We start from the raw sequence: 24,750 nt of genomic DNA, 5'->3' as shown, positions 1-24,750 counted from the left end.
ACTTGCCCAAAGATAAATGAATGGCAGATAAATAGATGGTTTCTGTAGTCATTAAGGGAATGCAAATTATAAACTCAATGAAAATTAAAAGTACTAATAATTCCAAGTATTTGGCCAGAACAAGAAACAACTGGAACTCTAATTGCTGGTGGGAATTCAAAATGGCAGTTTCTTATGAGGTTGAACATCCATCTCTAGTAGTGCCCAGCAATCCCATTCCTAGGAATCAATCTGAGAGAAATGAAAACGTATGCTCACATGAAAACCTGAACATGATGGATGTTTATAACAGCCTTAGTCATAATTAATTGCCCCAGACTGGAAGCAACCCCTGTGTACTTCGATGGATGAATGGATAAGCAAAATGGGATGCATCCATACCAAGGGATGCTACTTGGAAATGAAAAGGAGCTATTGATTCACATGACGCTATGGATGAATCTCAAACATATTTGACAAAGGTCAGGCTCAGCAGATTTCCTATTGGACAGTCCTGTTTGTACACACAGACATTGTCACTACTATATAAACCCTGAATAAGACATTCTGGAAAAGGTGCCACTGGAGGGACAGAGGACAGGTCTGTGGTTTCCAAGGGTGGTGGTGGGGACTGCCTATAAAGGAGCAGGAGGGAATCCATGGGAGAGCCAAACTATTCTGAGTCCTGATTGTGGGAGTGCTTACAAGAATCTGTGCAGGTGACCAAAACCGTAGACTCATACACCCAAAAGCAGTGGATTTTACTCAGTACCAGTTAAATAATAGTAATGATAATAAGAAGCTCCTTCCCTGGGGCTCTGCTATGGTTTTTGTCCCCCAAAGGTTCATGTGCTGAAGCATGGTCCCCACGTGGTGATATTGGGAGGTGGTAGAACCTTAAAGAGCCGGGCCTGGTGAAGATGATAAAGTCATCCTTGGAAGGGATTAATGTAGGTCTTAGGGGACCCTAATTCCTGTGAGAATGGGTTGGTATAAAAAGAGTGAGCCTGGTCCTTGGAACTGAGGGCATTGGTTAATCCTGGGTTCAAGCTCCAGCACCAAATAACAAACAAACAAAAAACCCCAACTCAAAACACAGTGAATTTGCCCCTCAAGTCTCTCTTGCTTTTTGTCTAGCTATGTGAACTGCTACATGAATCTGTTTCCCTTTGTGCTTCTCCACCATGTTGTATCCCAACCACGGGGGCCCTTACCAGAGACTGAACAGATGGGGAGCATCCAAAACTGTGAACTAAATAAACCTATTTTCTTTACAAAGTACCCAGCCTCAGGTATTTTGTCATAGCAACAGAAAATGGACTAATACAGATTTTCTGTTACTATCTTTGGGCCTCCTTGTTCCCATCTCCCATTCATCAATAGCTCTGAATTCAGAGAGCAGTTCCTTACAGGTCACATCTACTCCTCCTTCCCTGGTCCTTTCGAGTCCCCCACCCCATTGTTCTGTATTCCCCCATGTGTTCCCTATACCTTACTTTAGGCCCCTCCTATCCAGATGCCCTGACAGCCTTGGCCAGCTCTTGCCGGTTTCTTTTCTTGGTTGCCCGCACTTCACACCTTCTTTGGGGGAATGGAGAAGGAACTTCTATTGGAATACCCCTTTGTGTCTGATGTCTGTCCTCTGGCCAATACCACCTCTGCATGTGTGTGTGTGTGTTGGTGGTGGGCATCTCACCAGGCTTCCCCCAAGAGGTCCAACTTGTGCACAAGAGAAACAGGGACATAGGAAGCTGCAGCCCCTGGTTTTCTTGGAGATGCTGACCCTTTCTTCACTATTGTCGTTACTCATTGCCCTGAGCTTGACCTGCTGCAGAAAAGGTTTCCCTCCGCCAGCAAAAGTGGCAACTTCCACAGGGTCCCTGAGGCATGAGAAAAGCCTAGGCTGATGGGTCAGTGGTACAACAGTCTCCTTTTTTGGAGTTCAAGGACTGGTATGAAGAGTCCTAGGGAAGAAGAGGCTCACTTGAGGCTGAACACGTGTTGTCAGCATGGACTGCCAGAACTAAGTCCTGTGGACCTGGTGACTTAAACAACAGAGTTGTCCTCTCACAGTTCTGGGGTCTGGAAGTCCAAGGTCTAGATGCCAACTGGGCTGGTTCCTTCTGAGGGCCAGGAGGGAAGGATCTGCTCTAGGCCCCTCTCTGGCTCGCATATGGCCATCTTCCTCCTGTGTCCTCACATGATCGTCCCTTTGGCCTGTGTCCTGATACCCTCTTTCTATGATACCCTCTTTCTAGTGGCTTTAATCATCTTTCTAAAGACCCTGTGACCAAACTACATGACAAGAACAATTTAAAGGAGGAAAGATTTCTTTTGGCTCACAGTTTCAGAGAATTCAGTTCATGGTTGCTCAGCTCCACCACTTTGCGCCAGAGATGAGGCAGCGTCATGGCGGTAGGGTGTGTCAGGAAAGCTGCTCAGCTCCTGGAAAGTGGGAAGCAGAGAGGGGTGTAGGGGTGGGAGGGGAGCACGGAAGAGAACCGCACTCTTCCAGGGCACGCCCCCAGTGGCCTCTTCCTCCAGTGGGGTCCTGCCTGCTGGTGGTCCTTTCAACAACCAATGGATTAATCCACTGAGAGGTCAGAGTCCTCATGACCAATCACTCTGCACCGCCCAAACACAGTGTTTGTTGGGGGACATTCCAAATACAAACCATAGCAGTCGCGTGTCCAAGTATATCCCATTCATAGGTACCAGGGGTTAGGACTTCAACTTACACATTCTAGAGGATGGGGTGTGGGAGTCAGCCTCTAACATGACACTGGCCACAAGCTGTCTTTCAGGACTGGCTGGAGGCCTGGAATGATGTCTGAGGAGTTGGTTTGTCTTCCCAGTTCCAGAGGGGCTGCTGCTGAGCCTGCTCCCTTCTCCTCCACAAGCATGTGACCTGGACTGCTGCCATGTGGGGGTCCAGCCTGATCCCAGGAGCCCCTGGAGCCAGGATCCTCTGTAAAAGTAGCCAGATTTCCTGATAGGAGTCCAAAATGGACTTCCAGAAAGCCCCAGTGGGAGGTGGGAGCTACAGTGGAAGGGGCCAGCCTCAGGCCTGCTTCTCTACCTGAGGGAGCTGCGGGCCTTTGAGGATCCAGGATGAGAACATCAGAGGAAACTGTTGTGGGAAGCCAGGGCTTCTGGAAGTCCCTGGGTGCCCTCCACTTCACTGACTAGCCAAGTCCTAGCAGGAAGATTCCAGGGCAGGGCAGGGCCATCAGGAGGTGTGTTCAGAAGGGTGGCATGCCCTGTAACACGAACCCCCTTCCCTGCCCCAGGCCACAAACACAGCCTTGGGGGTGGAGGTCCAAGGGTGCAGGCCACTGCCCTGGTTCCTTTGGAGCCAATGTGGACACTAAGCCCTTGTGATTTTAGTAGAAATATAGACCTCTGTCCTTCTACGTGAGGTCCAGAGAGAGGAAGGCACTAACCCCGGGTAACTGGAAGGGCCGGGGTAGGCCTGGGTCACCTGTTGCCCATCTGAAACCCTTTTGGGTCCCTGAATTGTGTGTCCCTGTCTAATGACTCAGAGAAAGGACAGCCTGGGTTCTTGGTTTCACTGGGAGCCTCTGCAGCCTGCCGTGTTCGTGGGAAAGCTGATCCCGATGAATTCTCAGGAACCTGGGCTTCCTTCTGGGCTCACCTTTCTCATTATGGAAAAAACCTCTGGTAGATCATTTCCCATGACCAGGTGCTGCCTGCCCCATGCAAACAGGGTGACCTGCCGGGGAAGGGATTGACTTCCTCCTGGAAAAAAAGTGGCCAACTTCTAGGGAAATGGGATTCACCAGATGAGCTTCCTGTGCAGAGGGTATTCTGACCCGTTCCATGTTCTCAGAAGAATTAGGAATGCTCTTTCTTTATCCTCCTCACCAGAGCCCCCCGCAAAGGAAGGGATCTCCTTCTGCCTCACTTCCATATTTTCCCCTGTTCCCTCCACCCCTCTGCCCTCTGCCCTTTTGAGGCTCTGTGTGAGTTTATGAGTGTTTATGTGTGTGTGTGTGTCTGAGTATGTCTTAGGTGAGCTTGTAGGAATCTGTATGTGTGTGTGTGTGTGTGTGTGTGTGTGTGTGTGTGTGTGTTTCTCTTTCTGGGTTGAGAGAACACAAGAATGCTTTGACTCTCTTTTCCTAAGACCAAGCCCTGAGGTTCCAGTGAATCAGGATCTCATCCTTTGACATTGACAGTCGGATTCTCTTTTCCCACCTATGGAAGAACACACCATGGGGGCATTGTCATCTACCAACCCTCCCCACACTCTGTAACTCACTCTTCTTTTCACAGAGGGTACAATTCAGGCCACTGCTATTCATGGGCATTTTTGGAAAGTGCGTTTTGCCTTGGGGCAGAGAATTGAACATGAGAGCAATGCAGGTCTCTGTTAGGATTGCATTTGGTTGCAAGTAACAGAAAGTGCACTCATATTGGATGATATAGATGAAAGCTTACTTGGGGCCATCCAGAGAGGGAAGGGGCCTGAATGGTTCCCTTGGAGATCCAGGCGATTTCCATCTCTGTGATTTCCTCTCCAGCCTGTGGTTACAGTCTTGCCAGTTTCACAGGGCTGTTGTGGGGACCTGAGGAGACAGCATGTGTGAGAATGTGGATGTGCTGCAGTGTTGTGCAGGAGTCCCAGTGGGGTGCTACTGTGGAGGGATTCTCTGTCATGGGCAGAATGAAGCCTGGTGATGGTTGCACTGACCTGGAGGTGATCTGAGTGGCCTTAGGGACCCTGATGACTTCTTCTCCTAGAGCAATGATTTATTGGTGTGGAAGCATAAACCAGCCTGCTGTCTCAGACCAGACAGGTCAGAGTCTGCAGAAAGATTTGGAGGGAGAAAGATTTGGAAAGCCAGCAGCAAGCATCAACTCGTGTTGAATCAAACAGACCCTTAGGAAGTGCCAGCTGCACACAGCAGACACAAGGCCGCCTGCCTTTGCTTAGGATGGCTCTGGGCTCCAGCAGATCTCAGCTGCTGCCTGGCCCCTCCCAGGCAGCTGAGCAGGTTGCCAGCTGTGCGAGGCCATGGTGAGAACAGTGCACAGTCCTCCTCGGCCTCCATCCAGGGCCAGCTTCCACCAAGATAAAGGTGACCTGGGTCGACGGTGGTGCCTGTGTGTGACTTGGCTCTGGACCTTCAGCAATAGAGCAACCTTTTGTGACCTTTCTTTGGCCAAATTCAAGGATCCAGAATTTACTGGCACACAGCTGTATCCCATCAGCACCAAGCGGAATAGGTCTTGGCATGAATTTGAGGATTACCAGCAGGCTTGTGGAGCAGGCCAGGGGAGGTCAGCTGGCATGAACCCTTGTCATCCCCATCTGCCAGGTGCCCACGCCCACATCAGGGGCTTGAGACTGTGGGACCCTGTGCTGTGACCCCCACATTCACATGGCCATCTTAGAGATGTGCCCGTGTACAGTCGCCCCACCCTTCATGGGAATGGAGTTGAGAGGCTGTTGGGAAAGGTCAAAGGCCCTCTCCAGCCACCCCTTCCCCACCAGCACTGTGTTCACTCTGCCCCCATGGGCCATCAAGTCTGGGTCTCTTTATTGCTTAATTGAAAACAAAACCAAAAACAAATAATAGATTACAAACGTGAATTTAGGGTAGATTTCAGAAGACAATGTCCTGACCAAAGGCAGTACTCATATCTGCAGGGGACAAGATGGGATCAGTCCCAGCACCTCCCATGGATCCTGTACTGTGAGGAGCCAACAGGCCCGTGGGCCTCCAGGCCTCTGCCCGCCTCTGTCTTTATAGGGCACCCTGGTCAGGTCCCTCATCCCAGTGCTTCTAGAAGCTTTTCATATCCGAACAATAAATAATGCCTTACCTTCTTCTTTCTGCTTCCTCCTTCCCTGTCTCCCTCTTCCTAATTCTCCTCACTGACCACTCCTGGGCTGAGGCCACTGGGAAAGGCTGCATTTCCATCTTCAGACTCATGCCTCACACGGAGCCGGGATGCTGAAGACATTCCCTTTAGCTCTTGAAGGATCTCTGTTCTCACTTATTTTCCTGGACATATTTATTCCCCTTGGGAACAGAAACATACAGCAGCTTGTGGGCCCAGTCGAAATTGCTGGAGGATGCCTTGCCACAGTCCACCCACCACCCTCTCTGGGCTTCCTCAGGGCAAGGTAACAGGCAAAACATTTGCCTCCTTCACCCTCTCTTCTCCTCTCTGTCCACATGCAGTCCACTGCCTTGGTCAGATAGGTAGATGTCCCCTATCTGCTGGACAGGCTGTATTTGCCCAGAGCATCATGGTGTTGGTGGAGATGTCCCCCTGAAAGTCCTCTGGCTTCATCATTACCAGAAATGGGTCCTTAGAACACAGCAAGGGAGCCTCAGGATGTGGCTGGACAGGGTACAAACCTCGACCCCTCTCAAAACCAGAGGACCTGCTCTCTGATGCCATAGCCCCTGGCCTGAGAATCAGGGGCCTTCCTTCACCTCCCAGCTTGGCTGTGCCCTTCCTGTGAGGCCCCAGAGGTTCCTTTACCTCCAGTCTTTTAGTCAGGGTTTTATATTAAATCATCAATGTGACCCTTTCTAGTGCTGCAGTTTATGAGTCTTGTGATCTAGAAGCCTGAGTTGTGGATGCCTGGCTGCAAAGCAGGTGGGAAGAGCAGCCTGGGAGCCTCCTCCCTCTCTGATCTGCAGACCCCAGGGATTCATTTGCTCCAGACCCCACTTATTTACCCAGAGGGTCTGCAAAGAAGCCTGGGAACCAAGAGCAGTCCAAGGGCAGAGAGTACAAATGCATAAACTTACTCTGTCAAGGAAAGGTGTACCTCTAAATTCTGACTCCGCATTCATGCTGTGGGGGTTCTTCCTGAAGACATGTTTATTCTTTTTTTTTTTTTTTTTTTTTTTTATGGTGGGGATTGAACCCAGAGCCTCCTGCATACTAAGCACCAACTCTACTGCTGAGCTACACCCTCAGCCGTTGAGAATGTATTTAACGTAGTCTTTCTTCCTGGGGCTTCAGAAAGACTCCCCAGCATCACTCTGCTATTACCAAAACAGCCCTTTTAGGGAGGTTCACTTTGATTTTCATCCCTTATTTCCTGGTTGGCAGCTGACCAGTCTCAGAGCTTCTGTACCAGGTGTGGGCTTGGCCAGGCCCTCCTCTCACCCCTGCTTTGCCCCTGGGGTGGGGTTCTAGGTGTGCCCCTGGGTGTGAAGGAACCCCTCTGACTTTCTTGTTGTTTGTCCTTCACAGCCTGTGATTGCCACCCCGTGGGCGCTGCTGGCAAGACCTGCAACCAAACCACTGGCCAGTGTCCCTGCAAGGACGGCGTGACGGGCATCACCTGCAACCGCTGCGCCAAGGGCTACCAGCAGAGCCGCTCTCCTATCGCCCCCTGCATCAGTACGCGCCAGCTCCTCTTTCTTCCATCCCTGGCTTGGGTGGGGGGACCTGTGAGTTTGCTGGTCACTGACGTCACTGATGGATATCTCTGCATTCAATGCCTGGGGCTCATTGAGACCCTGTGGGGGACCCCAAGCCTGGAGGTTCCTGCAGAGGCAGCTGGGGGCTCTGCAGAGCCAGCCCGTCCATGGACTTCTGTCCTAACAACACTGAGTCTCTGACTCCTAGAAGCAAGCCCCACACCCCAGCACAGGTCCCATTCCCTCATCCCCCCTTGACCCCAGACCTAGTGGCAGGCTCCTGGCTACAGAAATCCTAATATTCCCCTGCCTCAGTGCATTCAGAACAAAAAGAACTGAAATTCCAGGGCCTTTGAGAGAGTTAGTCAGGGCTTCTATGCACAGCACCCATAGCCCTTATGAAGGATCATAGCATTTCTGAGGTTCCCAGGGACTCCATTGAACCCCAAGTTTTCAGTCTTGGGTTGCAGGAACATGAAGAGGGGTGTGAGCAGGATGGCAGGGGTCACTCAGAGGCCTTGGCTCAGAGGGTTTCAGTATTTTACATCTGCTAGGGTCACACTGGCACAACATGCAGAGAATTAGCCCTGGTTGGAAAGCCAAGCCTAATTGGGAGCTGGCTTAACCTCACCTCTTCCTCAGCCTGATGATTCCCTGTGAAGGGCTGACCAAGCCAAGAAAGGAGGGCAGGAGAGGGAGTGAATCCCAGCGAAAAATCCCAGGAACAGAATCTGATCCTCTAGAAAGTGAGGTTGGCAAACTCTGGACCGCGGAGCTGGCTGCTGCTTGCTTTTGTACAGCATGGCTCACTGGTTTATACCTGTTTTAATGGTAAAAGCAAAAATCAAAGGAAGAATAATGTTTCATGACACATAAAAAAAATCATATGAAAGCACAGTGTCTATAAATAAAGTTTTATTGGAATAAAGCCGCACCCCCTCGTTCACATGCTGTCTGCAGCTGCTCTTGTCCTGTTAACAGTGCGATTGTATTGCTGTGGCAGAGACCAGCGGGCCCACAGTATTTACTACCTGGCCCATTTCAGGGGAAGGCAGCCAACCTCTGTTTCAGATTTCATTGTGTCTTAGCTCTGGGTGGGCTCTGGTGACTATGGTCAGTCATGAGGGACTGGGGTCACGAGCCTGGAGGCTGGGGACCCCCGCACACCAGCAGCCATTGTGGAATCCTTGAGCGTTTCCCATAGACCTCACAGACAATGCCTCTTTCAGCAGGTGGGGACCTTAGACATTCTCTACATCACCTGTCCCAATTAGATGGAGCCTTTGCTTCCAGGACAGGTCAGCTGTGTTGGTCCCAGCAACAGTTCTGACCAGTTTCTAAATCAAGAGCTGTTTCTTCATGGGTAACATGGGTCCTCTGATAATAGAAAGCTAAAGTTTGAACCTCAGGAAGTAGAGCTCAGTATCCAGGCAAGGCAGAGCAGGTTGAAATGGTTTCCAGGGCTGGGATTGGCTCAGTGGTAGAGCGCCTACCTAGCATACCTGAGACCCTGGGTTCAGTCTCTGGCACTAGGCAAAAAAAAAAAAAGGAAAGAAATGGTTTTCATAATAATGTCTGATTGTCAGTCTCACGACTTATAAGCATCCTTCTCTCTGTCCAGAAGCTGCAAAGTGAAATTTTTAGAATGCCAGGGGGAAATCTGGGGTTATGAAGACATGGGGAGTAGGGAGGAGAAATGAAGTCTCCCCTTTCTTTTCAGTGCTTGGGATGGAACCTCCACACATACTAGGCAAGTGCTCTACCACTGAGCTACACCCGCAACCCTTGAACTCCCTTTCAAAGGGAATTAGAAAACCTTTGGCAGGTCAGGAATGACTGGAACCAATATTTCACATCCCCTAGTGGAAAGACCAAGCTCACAGGAGCTGATGTTTCAGACTTAGACCAAACCCTCTCAGGAAGTGGGGACTCTCGCTCTCCTACATTCTCTGTACTTTCTCCTTTCCTTCCACAAAGAGCAGGCTGGTGGCCAGACACGAGCAATCCCACCCTCATCTGCAGCCCCATGGCTCCATCTGGGGATGTCCATGAGCACCTGACACTGAGGTTGGGCAGTCAGTGTGGTTCTGTGGCCATCGGCCCCAACCCAAGACTGGCAAGATTAGACTGGGCTAATGGAGATGATGCCTCTAGAAGGTTCTGCTGGGACCATGTAGCCTTTTAGGGCTCAGAAATGGCCTGGTACAAGGTCCCAATTTCCTAATGAGCTGCTGTGACAGGGAACTTAGGGGTTATTATTGCTAATAAATCACTGAGAGCAAGATCTGGCCCCACACTGAGGGCTATCCTCCATCCATTTTTCCCGGAGCAAGCCCTGCCTCCTCCAGGGGAACTCCTGCTCCCCCAGCCTGAGTATTCCATTCCCATTCAGCAAGCCTCAGATCCTAGTCAACCTAGAACTGGGAGTCAGAGGGAGTGTGTAAAGCCAAGAGTCAAGATGGTGGCTGCAGCTGGTGGGATTTGGGGTCACTCACCAGGGAAAGTGATCCCCTCCTTCTAGGGACCAATGATCCATGGTTTGGCCTTGTCTGGAAAGAGGAAGTACGAGCCTCTCTGCCTGCCAGCTGAACTGATGAACAATGGCCACTGGCTGAACCCCTCACTTGTGGGAGCACAGGGTTGGGTCCAGGAAGTAGTAGGAACCAATTGCTCTTCTAGGTAGAAAGAGAACCATCAAAACAAAGCAGGTGCTTCTCCAGGCCCCTCAGTCTCATATAGTCTCATTCCATTCCAACAACAACAAAAAGAAAAGAAAACAAAACAGAACAAAACACAAAAAAACCCTGAGACTGGAGCCCAGGGGAAATGGGACCAGGGCTGCTGACACATCTCTGCCCCTGTGAGAAACTTCCCCATAGGCGAGACTCCCAGGCCATCGAACACCATCCTTTTTCCAGATCGTTCGTCACCTGTAAGTTGAGGTCACAGGTGAGCAGGGGCCACGTAGCCACAATGATAAGCAAGAAGCCTGGGGAAGCCCCTCCACCCTGCCCCAGGGCTGACTGAAGTTGATGACGTAGCAAATCTGAGCAGCACTTACAGGTCAGCCCTCCATGCCACCAGCTCCCTCATGCCTCTCCCTACTCCTGTCCCTCCTCAGCCACCAGTAGCCATGACATCTCTGCCAAGTGAAGGGAAAGGAGAACAAGACAATGTGCCCAGGACCCCCTGGGGCCCCTCTGAGGGCTTTCTCCTCCTCCCTAACTTTGCTTTTCTTATGCGGAGTGAACAAGGGAGGGATAGTTCCAGGGAGGTAGGGAGGAGGCTGTGCTGAGTTCATTCTCTTTCCAAGCTCAAAAATAATATCTTCTTACCTTCTTTTTTCCTCTTCTCCATCCTGAACCTCAAAAAGAGATTCCTGTAGCGCCACCAACCACGGCAGCCAGCAGCGTGGAGGAGCCTGAAGGTAAGCTTCTCATTTGTCACTTTTGCTCTTTGGTGGGATAGGAAGTGGGGAGCAGGGTTTGAAAAGCCCAAATGCCTCTGTTAACCCCCATCTGGGCTTCACTAAGGAGAATGGAGCCATAGATCACTTTTTGTGACTCCCCTTCTAAGAACGAAAGAGAAGATGTTTTAAAGGGACCAAAGACCAAGAAGTCTCCTAAGGTCAGGACCCTAAAGATTGAACTCTTTCTATTTGCTCACTGAGGTTAGGCTGGCCCAACCCAACAGTGCAGGAGCTCCTTCTTCCAGGGGCTGCCAAGGAGGAAGGGCTGAGAAAGGAGTTCCTGGGCACAGGGGGCCTGTGAACTCAGATGGGAAGAGAATCACATCTTTATTTCTTCCACCTCTAACTGAAGAGTTTGCTCATCCTCCGTGATGAAGGTGGGCCACCAGCCACAGCCATCCACAGTGTCTATGACATGGCCACCCACAGAAACCACAACGGTATTCATATCACATGATTGCAGATACACGAAATCTTGTGTGTGCGTATGATTGCTTCAAAATTACAGAAGCTACTAGACCCATTCCTAGAAGTGCATAGCATAACTGTACCTTGGATTTGGGTTTTTTAAGGTACTCAGGTAACTGTACTCAGTGGTGTTGGTTTCCTAAGTACAGATGTTCCCTGACTGAGGATGGGATTATGTCATGAAAACCCATCATAAGTTGAAAATATTATAAGTTAAAAATGCACTGAATCCACTTAAACCACGGAACATCTAGCTGAGACACCAAGCGTGCTGTGGAGCGTGGTTTTCCCTGGAGATCTGGGGCTGACAGGGAGTTATGGCTCACTGCTGATGCCAGGTGTTACCAGAGAGGGTCTGACTACATACTGTTAGTCCAGGAAAAGATCCAAATTCAAAATTCAAGGCATGGTTTCTTCTAAATGCACATTACTTTTGCACCATGGTGAAGTTGAAAATTGTTAAGTTGAACTGTCATTAAGTCGCAATTCTGTGTTTTATTTTAGCATGGAAAAATACTACTCTGAGATAGGATCCCCAGGGTTCCATGGTGCAAGAAAGGTTTTTCAGCCCTGGCTTTGGGCACACAGAAGGCATAGAGCCCTTCAATATGTGGGAACAGAGTCTTGGTCCTGGGTCACCCAGGCTTCTCTGCACTGGTGTACTTGGAGGTAGAGGGGCAGGGTGATTAGAGACGTCCCCAGCTTGGATACCCCTGAGAACCCTTCCCCAGATAGGACTACAGGGAGGTGTCGGGGAACTTGCAAACTCATGTGGTCTTCTTAAATGGATTTTTTTGTGTGTGTGATGCTGGGGATTGAACCCCGGGTCTCACAGGAGCCAGGAAAGTACTTTACCACTGAGCCACATCTCCCACCCCAGAATCTTGATTCTTGGTACCATCATGACTTGTCAGTCATTTGAAAAATCATAAGTGAGAGTGATGTACCTGAGTGGGACTCACATAGACAAACTCAGGCTGTGCACATCATGGGGGCCCAGAGCAGGACAGAACCGAATGATCTGTCTCTGTCTCCTCCCCATTTTTCTAGACCTTGCAACTTGACAGAATGTGTTGCATCAATCCTTAGCTTTTTCTTCCAAATCAGAAATGGGAAAATGGCAGGGGGTTGGGGAATACCTCCTGAGATGTTTATACAGGCTGTTAGAAATTGGTGTGAAGTCTGGGTTTAGCACCGTGGTAGAACACTTAAAAGCTGGCATCTCAGCTCTAAGAGATTCCTGAGGGCTTGGGGAGGGCTGGGGATTAAACCCAGAGCCTCATGCATGCTAGGCAAGCACTCTGCCACTGAGCCAAATCCTCAGACCTTTTTATTTTGGGATAGGGCCTCAGTAAGTTGCCCAGACTGGCTTCTAACTTGCAATTCTCCTGCCTCAGCCTCCTGAGTCCCTGGGATTACAAGTGTGTGCCACCATACCTGGCTGTGAACAGCACTTCTAAACATCAGTAGAATCCTTTTTGGAAATGTCTTCCATAGCAATCCTCTGTTGGTTATTTAATTTTTCTGACTGTTTTTGGGGAGAGAGGGTTGAATACAGGGGTGTTTTATCATTGAGTGACATCCCCAGCCCTTTTTGTATTTTATTTTGAGACAGGGCCTTACTAAGTTGCCCAGGCTGGCATGGAACTTGCCTCCTGCTTCAGCCTCCTGAGTTGCTGGGAGTACAGGTGTGCATCACCACACCTGACTTCGACTCCTTTTGATTTTGTGACTCTTCATGGCTTTCCTTCTTTCTGAATCTTTACAAACATTTCAGCTGAAGCAAGCAGTAAATAAACATGCTATCAAGTACTTTCCTCAAAGAGGGGTTAGGGCAGAACAGATTTGGAGCTTGGAGCTTTGGCTAGACCCTTGCTGACCTGCCCTGGCAGTCTCTGGAGAGCATTGAGCCATCCCCGGGACCCGAATGCTGGCCTATGGGGCGTCCCACTGCAGAGAAGCTGGGCTGGCCTTGTCCCAGTGAACCCAGACACTGGGCTGGAGGCCAGGAAGGCCCCCTGGGAAGCGGGGCCTGGGAGCTCAGTGCTTCCAAATCTGTCAGCCTTGCTCTATTTGAGCAGGGAAGGCCGCGGTGAGAGGCTGCCCGAGAAAGGCTTATTTACTTTTGTCTGTGTGATAGAAGAGAGAATTAATAAGCCAAGAATTTGTTCCACAAGCTGATGGACATAACCTCACCCTGAACTCCTCCTCTGGAAGGGCCAGCTCTTCACCTGCTCCCTGAGCTAGCGGGTGAGCCGCCATCGGCAGGGCGGTGAGGAACACAGTGCCATGCGAGGCCTGAGGCAGAGGGTTTCAGGAAGGGAGGGATGAACCCCTGACTCAAAAAGGGCATTGTGTCCAAGGTTCCCCCCAATAACCTACTTATTGGTTGTAGAGACCCTAACACTGTGGCTAAAAGAGGGACCCCTTGCCCTCTGTCAGCTGAAGGGAAGTTCTTAACTTTCAAATTGTTCTTATGGAGGTCACTTGGTTTAGTGGGAGGAGCACTGGTTGGGAGCCAGCAGATCTAGGTTGGTCCTTCTCTGGCTTTGAGGACTTGGACCATGCAACAGCCTCTCCTGCCTGCCTCCCTTGAAGAACACAGGGAGGGACCATGTGCTCCTGGGCTCTTCAGGCCTCAATGGCCGTGCTGGGTGTTTTTCAGTTTGCAGAACTGAGTGCTGCCTCCCCTTCTGCCTCTGACAATCAACTTGGCCCACAATCCCTTGCAGCGGGCCAGGGGTGACGTGCCTGGTAAATAAGCCACACTTGGGCTGATTTGTGATAGGTGTGCTTTCCTCGGTGAAAGCATTCTGCTGATGACCAATTTCAGGCTACTTCATGTGAAGTCACTGGAGGCCGAGCTGGAAGAGACGCGTAGGATGGGCACTCAGGGCCTGGTGAGCTGACTCCACCCCACCCGTGGCCCAGGCTCTGGGCCTTCCCCGGAAACAAGAATGAAGAAAACCCTCGGGAAGGGCTGCCTTTGAGTGGGAGGTGGAGCCAGGGTGAGGAGTGAGGGGCTGTTCAGCCCCTGTGCTCCCCCACCTCCCAATGAGGGTCTTGCCCCCCACCCCAGCTGACTTCTCCTTGTCCCTACCTCATTTGGGGCTCTACTTGGGCCTTTGGCTAACTTCTCCAGTGGCTCTAAGCCTGGGCACAGGTGTGGCTTCCAAGGCCATCTCGTCACCATCAGGGGAACTGAGAGGAAGCACTCTGGAATGGTGGGCCTACAACAGAACCTACTGGAGGAGCTGTGTGCTCAGTGCCGGCAGGCATTGTGTTGGGGGAGGGGTGACCTCAGATGTCACATCTGGTGGCCTCTTAGCACCTCCATTTTTTCACTGAAAAAAAATTGAGTTTATATGAACTTGCAGCCTGGATAAGTGCAGACTCTTCTGTTTTAGGCCTTTGTTTACTGAGCTGGGGCATCTGTGGGGTGAGCATGGGGATGTACCACATGAGCACTTGCACGAAGTCTCGGTGAGGTGTTGGTGGGCAGGACAGGAGGAAGAAAAGTTACTAAGGTTGGGTGCCTGAGCCCCAGGTTCCCCTCTGTGGAAGGGGAATGATATATTTGCCTCGTAAGGTGTTTGTGGAGTGAGATGATCCAAATAAGGCCTTTGAATCAGTGATGGGCCTGTTGTAAGTGCTCAAAGAAGAAGAATAAAGCCACATGAACAATGCGAACACCAGCGTAAGGAGGGTTTGAGCCAGGCTGGTGTCGTTTCTGCCGGCTTCTCCATCCAGGAAGGTGGGGTTGGGGTGGGAGTCTTTGGCATGTGGCCAGGTGTGGCGAGTTAGCTTGATGAAGACCTTGGGAACCAGGAGGCTGAGCTGCCAAGGCAGGCAGCAACCAGGGAACTGCTCGGTGGCCTCTGTGGAGCTCTCCAGCTGTGAGTGTCAGAACAAGCAGAGGGTTAAGGCCTAGAAATCAGGTTGGGCATTCAACTTCATGAGAACCAAAAAGCAGAAATGGCCCAAATGTTCATCAGTGGGTGAGTGGATAAACAAAATGTGGCATAGCCATAAAATAAAATGTTAGCCATAAAAAGGATTAAGTGTTGATACATGCCACAACACAGATGACCCTCAAAAACATGTTCAAAGAGGTCAGTCACAAGGCTGTGTATTGTTTGATTCCACTTATATGAAATGCCTGGATTAAACCCAAACTCAGTGGTAGGAATGCTTTGTAGTAATCATTTAATCATCCACCTGTATGAGGAGGGTGCTCTCATTACCCCCATTTTACAAAGGAAGAAACTGAGGCACAGGAGGCTAGTAAACATCTCTGGGATTCTGGCTCTGAGGTCACCTGGCTTTGGAATCTGAGTGGAATTGACCACCCTGCTGTCCTGATTCTCAGAAGTTATGTTGTTTGTTCAACTTAAGGTAATTTTATTATTCTTTTCTGGCAAATGTGGGTCAGTTGGGGATGGTCAGAGGGACCAGAAGCTGAGAAGAGACAGGGCTGGTTAAAAACAGCTGTTTCTGCAGGTGCCAGCGAACGGCTTCTTGTGAGTGAATGATTGGTAGGTGAGGCTGCCGTGGTGGGTTCTGGGACTGGAGAATGCTTGGCAGAGCTCTGTCTCTTTGGTCACAAGGCAGCTGGAGTGACAGGGCAGATGAATCAGTTAATACCAGAAAATGAGTGGGCCTGGGAAACACAGAGGTTGGCACAGAACCAGCTGAAAATAGTTTAGAACTCATGAGCGTTCTGCAGGGAGGCCATTACAAAGTGAACATGCAAAGGTTAGTGACTTTATGTGTCAGCAATGATGAGTTTCACAACAGTCATGGAGTGCAGAGCACACACGAGATGTCTGGCCCCCGCAGTGAGTACTCAGTTCCATTTTCATGATAGTGGAACAGGATTTCAATTAGAATAGCAATAAAAATAGCAAACACAGAAACGGAGCAAAGAAAGTACAGAATGTATGCACAGAAAAGGAGAAGATCTTTCTAAGGGATGCCAAAGACTGGGGGGAAAAAATGAATGGTCTTGCCATGTCCTGGGAAGGCCAGACTCAAAACTGTCAAAAAGTTAGTTCTCCCAAAAATAATCCATAAATTTAGCATAATTCTGGTCAAAATCCCAGTTGCATAGGAGATGGTTCTAAAGATCTTCTAGAAAAATAAATGGGTAGGAATGGCCAGTAATTTTTTTTGAAGATGATTAATGAAGGATGATTGTCTTTCCAGATATTTTAAAATATAGTAAACAGGATATTTAAATTAGTGTGGTACTGGCATAGAAATAGGGGTCACCAACACTGAGTACAAAGTCTAGAAACAGATTCAAATGTAAACAGAAGAACTTAGTATATGGTAAATTTGTGGTTGCTAATCAATGAGAAAAAGGATGAGCTAGTCTGTAAGTGCTCTGGGAAACCTGGCTATTTAAAACATAACAAAATCAGATTTCTACTTCATGCTGCATACCACTAATGGATTTAAGATTTATAGATCTTTAATGAATTCTTAAAAATTCTCAAATAAAATATATGAATATCAGTGTCATCTCTGGGTAATGAAGGCTTTCTAGAATGATACAGAAGCCAGAAATCCTAAAGGGAAAGAGTTCGAGTCAATTTAAGTGAAAAACTTGTGTATTCCAAAAATCTCTCTAAGTAAAGTAAAAGGCAAACTATAAGCTAAGAAAAACATTTATAATAGTGGCACCAAAGATTCAAGTCTTCAATAAATAAAAAGCTTTTACAATTCAATACGAGATAAAGATCCTAGTATAAAATTGGGCTGAGAAAATATTATACAAATAGCAGTAAGTATATGAAGTGTTTCACTTATTAGTAATCATGAAATAAGAATCCATCCTCAATATGTACTAGATTGACACTATTTAAGCAAGAATAAAGTATTTTCCATGTTGAAAAGGGTTGGGGAAACACTAAGCCTGATAATGGGAGGGTAATTTGTATCACTTTTTGAAAGGTGGTTTGGCACTATATATCCAAAGGTATTTGTGATCCCATCTGTTCACTTCTAGAAATTTAGCCTAAGGAAATAGTGATGTGTGCAAGATTTAACTACAAAGACAATTATTACAGCATTGTTTATAATAACCAAAAAGGGAAGTGACTTCCATGTCTTTCAGTAGAGTTTGAGTTAATAATGGCATAGCCATATAATTATGTTGTAGAATATTTAAATGGAAAGATACAGTGCATTGCCAAGTAACAAAAACAGACAGCAAATGACACATGGAGAGTTAACTTTCATTGGTGGAAAGACTGGTTTACAGGGCACTTCAATTAAATTGTTTCATTATGTTCATAAATTTCAGTGGTTCTCAACCAGAGGCTGTTCTTTCCTCAGGGGATATTTGGCACTGTCTGGAGATATTTTCAGTTGTCACAACTTGGGGGAGGGAGCCGCTGGCATCTAGTGGGTAGAGGCCAGCCATGCTGCCAAGTGTCCTACATTGTACGGGACAGCCCCGACGACCAGGAATTATCCACCCCAGTGCTAATAGTTTCAAGACTGAGAAACCCGTGTGTATTTACACAGGATAAAAATTCATGTGTTCTCTCCAAAAGTCTTGAGGATGCTGCAGCACTTACAGACGGATCCCGCTCATTTATGTGTCCCATTGACAGGGATGCAGCTGAAGATTAGAAGGTTACGTGTATGACCTCAAGCCATTAAGCCATCGTGGGGCTTCAGGTTTAACCTTTGGTTTAGTTTGCCTGCTCTTTTTTCTATGGTAATGTTTAAACCTAAAATGAAAGTTATCCCCAATTTTGAGTTTTACTAGAAATTAGTGTGTTCTGGATTTATGTGGGATTTAACTTTATGAAGCTTTTTATCATGAAAAATCTCACAATAGCAAGAAGATCAGTGAATGACCCCACACTCCTCACCTCGACTTCGTGATTCATATCTTGCCACATCTGCTTCAACAGTATTGCCTTGTTGATGTTTTAATTAAAAAACAAAACATTAAATTTAACTTTGTTTTTGGGATGGTGGTGCTAGGGATTCACCCAGAACCTCATGCATGTTAGGCATCCCCTGAGCTACATTCCCTGCCCTGCTAAAATTTTTTTTAAAGAGTTCAAGCACATACCTGTAATCCCAGTAACTCAGGAGACTGAGGCAGGAGGATTGCAAGTTAGAGGCCAGCCTCAGCAACTTAGACCCTATCTCAAGAAAACAAAAAAGGGGCAGGGGATATAACTCAAGTGGTAGATCACCTCAGGGTTCAATCCCTAGTATTGCACAAGATAAATTTAAAAGAAGAAGAGTTTAGATATTATAACATTTCACCCCTAAATTTTCAGAATGACTGAAAAGTAAGAATATCTTCTTGATACTATTATCACACCTAACCAAATTAACAAGAAATTCTTTAATATCATCTGGTACCTGTCGTCCAAAATTTCTTGATTATTCCTCAGATGTCTTTTATAGCTGGGGTGCTTAGTGGTTTCATTATTAAAACATTCTGTAATGTTGTTATATACAAAGCATTATATTTAGAAATGCATATGGGGTCCCCATCCTGAGCTGCTTTTGCAGATAAAATACATGTGAAATGGCATATAAAAATGAAAAGAGCTCCTCACATGATCCCTGCCGTTATCATTAACCTCAGATGCCTTAAGGAAGAGGGCATACCATGTCCCAACCTGTGGCTTTATAGGGTATGAGCTCTGAGCTTCCATCAGAGGAATATCCCTGAGGAAGTGTACACTCCAACAGAGGGGACCAAGGAGTGTAATCAGGGACCACCTTTTTTTTTTGGGGGGGGTGGGTACTGGGGTTTGAACCCAGGGATGCTTTAACACCAATCTCCACATGCATCCCTTTTTATTTTTTGAGAGGGTCTTGCTAAGTTGCTCAGGACTTCACTTAGTTGCTGAGACTGGCCTTGAGCTTGCAATCCCCCAGTCTCAGTCTCCCAGATCATTTTGATTTCAGGAACGTGCCATCATGCCCAGCTTCACTCAGGGACCATCTTATGTCTCCTTGGTGGGGACAGAGGGATGGAAGCTATTTAATATGGTACAATTGCTTCTAGGCGGCCTGAATGACTCCTTTCTAGTACTTTCTTTCTGTCTTTCTAGATTCTTTGTCTCTGATTCTGCTTCCTCTGCCTTTGCTGGCTGTCCCTCTGTCTCTCCTACCACCTTCCCTTTTCTCTTGCTTCCCCTGGCCTCTTCCTCCCCTCCCCCTTCCTCTCTCTCCCCTTTTTGGGGACCTGCACAAAGGGTGGGGGCAGAGGTCAGGCTGGGGGTGAGCAGGGCCAGGAGAGAGCCCCACCTCCCCACCCCACTGCCAGGGGCCTCATCACCCCAAGGAGCACAAAGGAAGCCATTTGCATTGTGGGTTTCAGAACCCCATTGTGCTGCTTGTCTCTGGGCCTTTGCAAAGTGGAGGAGGATAAAGAGATGAGCCAGGCCAGAGGGGCGAGTGGGGGCGGAATATTTAGCCCTTTGGGGGAACTCTTCCCACTGGGGACTCAACGGGGATGGCTGATGGGACAAGTGACAGGTGTCAGGGAGAGAGATGGGAGAGCCCGGCACCCCACCTCCGTGTCACACAGTTGTCACACTGGCAGAGGCTGGTGGGGGTGGAGTGTGCAGGCTGCAGAGCCGGGCCGAGGCAGGGTGGATGCCGACTTGCCCCACAGAACCTTAGCAGCCACTGAACCAGGGTGGCAGCACCCATAGTGGGTCCTTTGATTAAATGGCCCGCCAGATCCATAACCACCCAGACTTAATAGTAATAAAACAACTGTGACCATCTTAGGCTCCTGGGGTGTGGGTACTTCATCCACCCCAGTGTGGGCATCTTGCAAGGACCCACGGCTCTCAGTGAAGTGAAGAAGTTGGACTAAATGACCCATTCATTTCCCTCCCAGCTCAAAATCCAGGCGCCTTTTGGCAGCCGATGGTGGATCACCCAGACCCTCCCTCTCCCCTCCCTCATTCCATCAGCAGCCGCTGGCCTGGCCCTGGTGGGCAGATCCAGCCTTGTCTCTTAGGCACAGTGCCCAGGGAGTGGCCTATGGGGGGGGGGTGCTTTCAGAGGTGCGTTGAGGGGACTGTGGGACACTCAGACCAAGGATGGTGCCCAACTCTGGGACTGTGAAGGATGGAGCCTGGTTGTCTAGGGGACCTCCCCCTGGTGCCCCCAGACCTTCAGAGCTGGGAGGACAGGAGGCCCTAGCTGCCTCCTCCCTGACCGAGTGATGTTCAGACCATCCCCAGCCCCACTTGCAGTTGAGCAGGGCAGTCCTCTTTGCTGCTTTCCCCCTTGGCTTCCAGAGCTCTGGGTGTGGCCATATGCAGCAAGTCCCACGCCTCTGCCCTGAACCTGACTCAGAGCTGAGGCCCTGTGCTTGGCATCTCAGGAGGGCAGTGGGTACCGCCCCCTCTAGTTCACTCCTCCTGAGATGCCAGCATCTCCCTAGGGAGGGTTGTGACAAGTGTCATCTGTACTGCTTTGTGATCTCTGCTTCGGACTAAAGTGTATTGTGGGATTCAGGAAAGGTAAAAACCTTTTGTTTGCAGAGATCAGAAACATCAGTGGTCTAAAATGAACTTCTCTTGCCAAAGAAGTTTCTGGGAATCAGGGATGTGTGGGAATCACCAGGCGCCTGCTCACGCTGGCTCTCCAGAGCTGAAGATGCACATTTCTTCCAACTGAGTTTGAGTATCATGCAGATAGTTTGAACTGGGCCGTGGTGGGATTATTTACACCTTAGAAATTGGCAAATAGCACAAGTTATGGCTTTTTTACTCCCATAGAGAACCCATCGTTAAACATTCTGAGACATGGCATTGTCCAAAAGGCCTCTGGGGAGTAGGAATTGTGGATCTTGATAGCAGGAGGAACATAAAGATAAGGAATCCAACCTGGCCTCCACACGTAACAGATGGGGAGACTGAGGTTTAGAGGAGGTCAGTGACTTGCTCTAGGTCACATGCAGAACTGGAGTTCCCACTTTCCCGTAGTGCCTCAAGTAAACCATTTTTCAAGCAGTGAGTAATGCAGAGAAATCAGACATGGGATCTTGAAAAGATTCAACCTGTCGAAGGGAGAATAGAAATTTGTGGAATGTCTGAGTGGGCTTTAGAGAAAACTGCTGTAAGATTTTCTTCAGGCCTGCTGGAGGCAGGAGCACATGCCTGTCATCCCAGCAGCTCTGGAGACTGAGGCAGGAGGAGCACAAGTTTGAGGCCAGCCTGGGCAATGTAGTGAGACCCTGTCTCAAAAAGAGCTGGGGATGGAGCTCAGAGGTGGAGTGCCCCTGGGTTCAGTCCTCAGTACCACCATCACACCCACAGAGAGTCTCTTCAGGGCCACGCTGGGCTCGGCTTCCACCTACCTCTTTCCCTCCTGAGCCCTAATTTCCTGGCCGAGCATTCCTTCTGTCCCCGGGGGAGGCCACCTCCTTCAGCCCCAGGGTTGGGAAGTCCCACTTCAGCATCTGAAACCTCTCTTCAGTCCTTGGCACCTTCACAGGAGCCTTCATCGTCACCAGACAGAAACGCTGCTGAGATGGTAGTATCCTTTTTGGGCCTGATATCCCAGGATCACCCTGACTCTGGACTTCATTCCTGCCCTCTTTCCTGTTTTTGGCCAATTTATTGCTGTGGGTGGGTGAAGAGGTAGAAGGTCAGCCATTTGTTTGGCTATCAGGGACCCTGGTGTCTTGGATTGGATTCCCCAGAACCTCAAGGGGCCTAAGACAGGGATGCTTGTGCAGGTGATTTGTTGAGGGGGTACTCTCTGGAGCAACAGTAAGGGAGTGAAGGAAGCAGGGGCGTGCAGGGGAGGAAGCTGGGGAAACACAGACTCAGTCCCAATCCCATGGGAGCTATGGAGAGGTAGTCATGCCAAATAGGTTGTCCTGCTTAAAGGCAAAAGGATTGGGTTGTTATACTCACCCACATCAGTTGACCATTAGCTATGGACTGTCCCCTGAGAGGGACATTTTTAACCTCTAGATACCTGCAAGCAAAGCAGTGTCCATCAGTCAAAGGCAAGCCTTCAGAGACGGCTGTGAGTGTGCCCTGGCCCTTCAACAGCTAGGGATGGGGGCACTGGGCCAGTAAAGGGTCTGGGCAGGACATCCAACCCATCTGCTAGACAGTGGTGGATGTGGGTCCTGCTTGTAGGGATTCAAGCAACTGTAGATTGAAAAAAAAATTTAATGTATTTATGCTGGATGTGTACAGGCATTTTTCTTGTCATTATCCCCTAAACAATACAGTATAACAACCCTGTGCATTTCATTTACGTTGCATTTAATATTGTCAGAAATCTAGAGATGACTTAAAGTTTTTGGAAGATGTGCCTAAGTTCTACACGAAAACCTTGCTGTTTTGTGTAAGGAACTTGACCATCCAAGGATTTTGTTTGTGGGGGATCCTGGAACCAGTTTCCCTCTCATACCAAAGGACAACTTTACTTGGCAAATACTTTAATGGGAATTTTTATTGGGACCTGTGGTTATCTGTGCACAGCTGCTCAACTGCAGAAAGACCTGCTAGTTACTCTCTGGGCCCCCATGTCCCCACTCCCACGACTAACTGATCACTCAGTAGTGACAGTCCTACTGATCTCTCTCATCTTTCTCTGTTCTATCACAAACACCACCGCTGCTGCTGCTGCTGTTCTAATTCACTCTACTTTTCACAACCCTCGACTGGTCACGCAGGCTGCGTTGTTGTAACGTAACAATCATTCCTGGTGACCCTGTTATTTCTTGCTGATACGACACCCATCACAGGCGTTCCTCCTTGAATGGCCTCCTTCCCACAGTGGATCAGGGGCCTGTGCTCCTTCTGTCACATGGCTCTGCCATCTAGGGCCTTAGCATCATTGCTGTGAAGGTTTGGGGAGATTCTCATGAGCTAGGTCTGAAAATGTGGGGTATCACTTGCACTCACGTCTCATTGGCCAGAACTCAGCCATGTGACCACACTGACTGCAGGGGATACTGGGTAATATAGCCATATGCTCAGGAGGGACATGAAATGGTGTTTGATAGCCACGTATGGTCTTCTCCATAGCTCTTTTCGGATCACTCTTCTAATTTTGGGCTTGCCTGTGGCCACCTGTCACTGGTGCTGCAGTAATTGACATCAGAATGTGGGAAGGAATCTTAAGGGCCTTTTCTCTCTGTAGGAAGCAGTTTAGCCTAGTCTTGGCCCAAGAGAGTGCTTTCTGCCCGACAGCAACTGAGGTTTGGGGTGTAGGCAGACTAAGCAAGGGCAACCTCAGGTTCCGAGGCATGACCTTAACCAGCTGAGCTAAACAGCCAGCCCAGCAGCCGGGTGGACGCGACAGGACTGCAAGCATCCCTCTCTTTCATGACCTTCCCAGGGAGCCCCAGCTTAGCTCATCTGAATCCCCCTTTAGTGTTGACAGCAATTCCAGTTTGTGTCCACTGTTGGCTCTCACTGGAGGAGCGTATAGAGAGCCAACTGGATCCCTATTGGGACAGCTTTGTTTTCCCTGCTGAACACAAAATCCCCTGTTCACTGGAAGAGCTGACAAGGAGACCCCGTGGGGCGGGCCCGGTGGGAGCAGATACCAGTGAATACAGTGCCAGAATGGCTTCAGCTTATTAAAGGCGAATACACAGGATAACTCTGCCCGCCGAGTGGGAGATAGAATGGGGGGCACAGAGCTGTTACAGCGGATTAGCAGCCTCAGACTGATGGAAGCAGGTGCAGTCTTTTCGGCAATTTGGAAGGGCTTATGAAATACGGATCCTGTGCTCTATAAATCCTTCCCTTGGCCTTATCTGGCCCACAGGCTGAAAATGGGGGATTTCTTCTTCAGCCAGGCTCGGTAGTGGCTTTTCATACTTTGCCTGCCAACTCCCAGAATGCCTTAGGATTTCTGACCAGAAACTTTGTGTATCTGTCGTTTGTCCTCTTCTCATTCACTCCTTGATCACACATCTATGCAGTACTAGGGCTGGGGTTACAGGATTGACTTGATAGGAGACATGGAATCTGCCTTCCTGGACTCACAGTGTCCTGTGTGAGGAAGACACCTTAATTCAATAGATGATTCTACTTCAGATTGTTAACTGTTAATCAGGTCCATCTGTGTCAGTTGATGCTGGTGTTGTCTTCCGTGCCTGACCAGCGTCAGACCTACTGGATCTTTTGTGGCCTAATGAATGAAGCCCCAAATCTAAGGTGGTCGCTGCCCCTCCAGTTAGGCTGCTGTTTCCTAAGGGCACAGGTGGCAGATAAGAGAGGACAATATAGTTGTAGGATAGGATAGGTTCTAGGACTCCCACCCCACAACACTGAAATCTGCAGATACTTAGGTCCCTTATATTAAAAGGCATAGTATTTGCTTGTAACCTACACAAATCCTCCCATATATTCATCTCTAGATTACTTATACCTAGTATGATGTAATTGCTAT

General features: G+C 48.9%; 1 protein-coding gene across 2 annotated transcripts in view; it reads left to right on the top strand.

Annotated features, from left to right (window-relative positions):
- Ntn1 (netrin 1) overlaps positions 1–24,750 on the top strand; it is a 179,379-nt gene that overhangs the window by 120,539 nt on the left and 34,090 nt on the right. For both annotated transcript variants that reach the window (XM_047545985.1, XM_047545986.1), the window contains exons 4-5: positions 7,222–7,371; positions 10,765–10,818. In XM_047545985.1, the coding sequence (XP_047401941.1) occupies positions 7,222–7,371; positions 10,765–10,818 (204 nt within the window). The remainder of the gene's footprint in view (positions 1–7,221; positions 7,372–10,764; positions 10,819–24,750) is intronic.

This window comes from Sciurus carolinensis, chromosome 3, assembly GCF_902686445.1.
Source record: "Sciurus carolinensis chromosome 3, mSciCar1.2, whole genome shotgun sequence".
In the NCBI taxonomy this organism is placed as follows: Eukaryota; Metazoa; Chordata; class Mammalia; order Rodentia; family Sciuridae; genus Sciurus; species Sciurus carolinensis.
The sequence above is the reverse complement of the archived record's forward strand: the minus strand, read 5'-3'. Positions and strand labels throughout refer to the sequence as shown.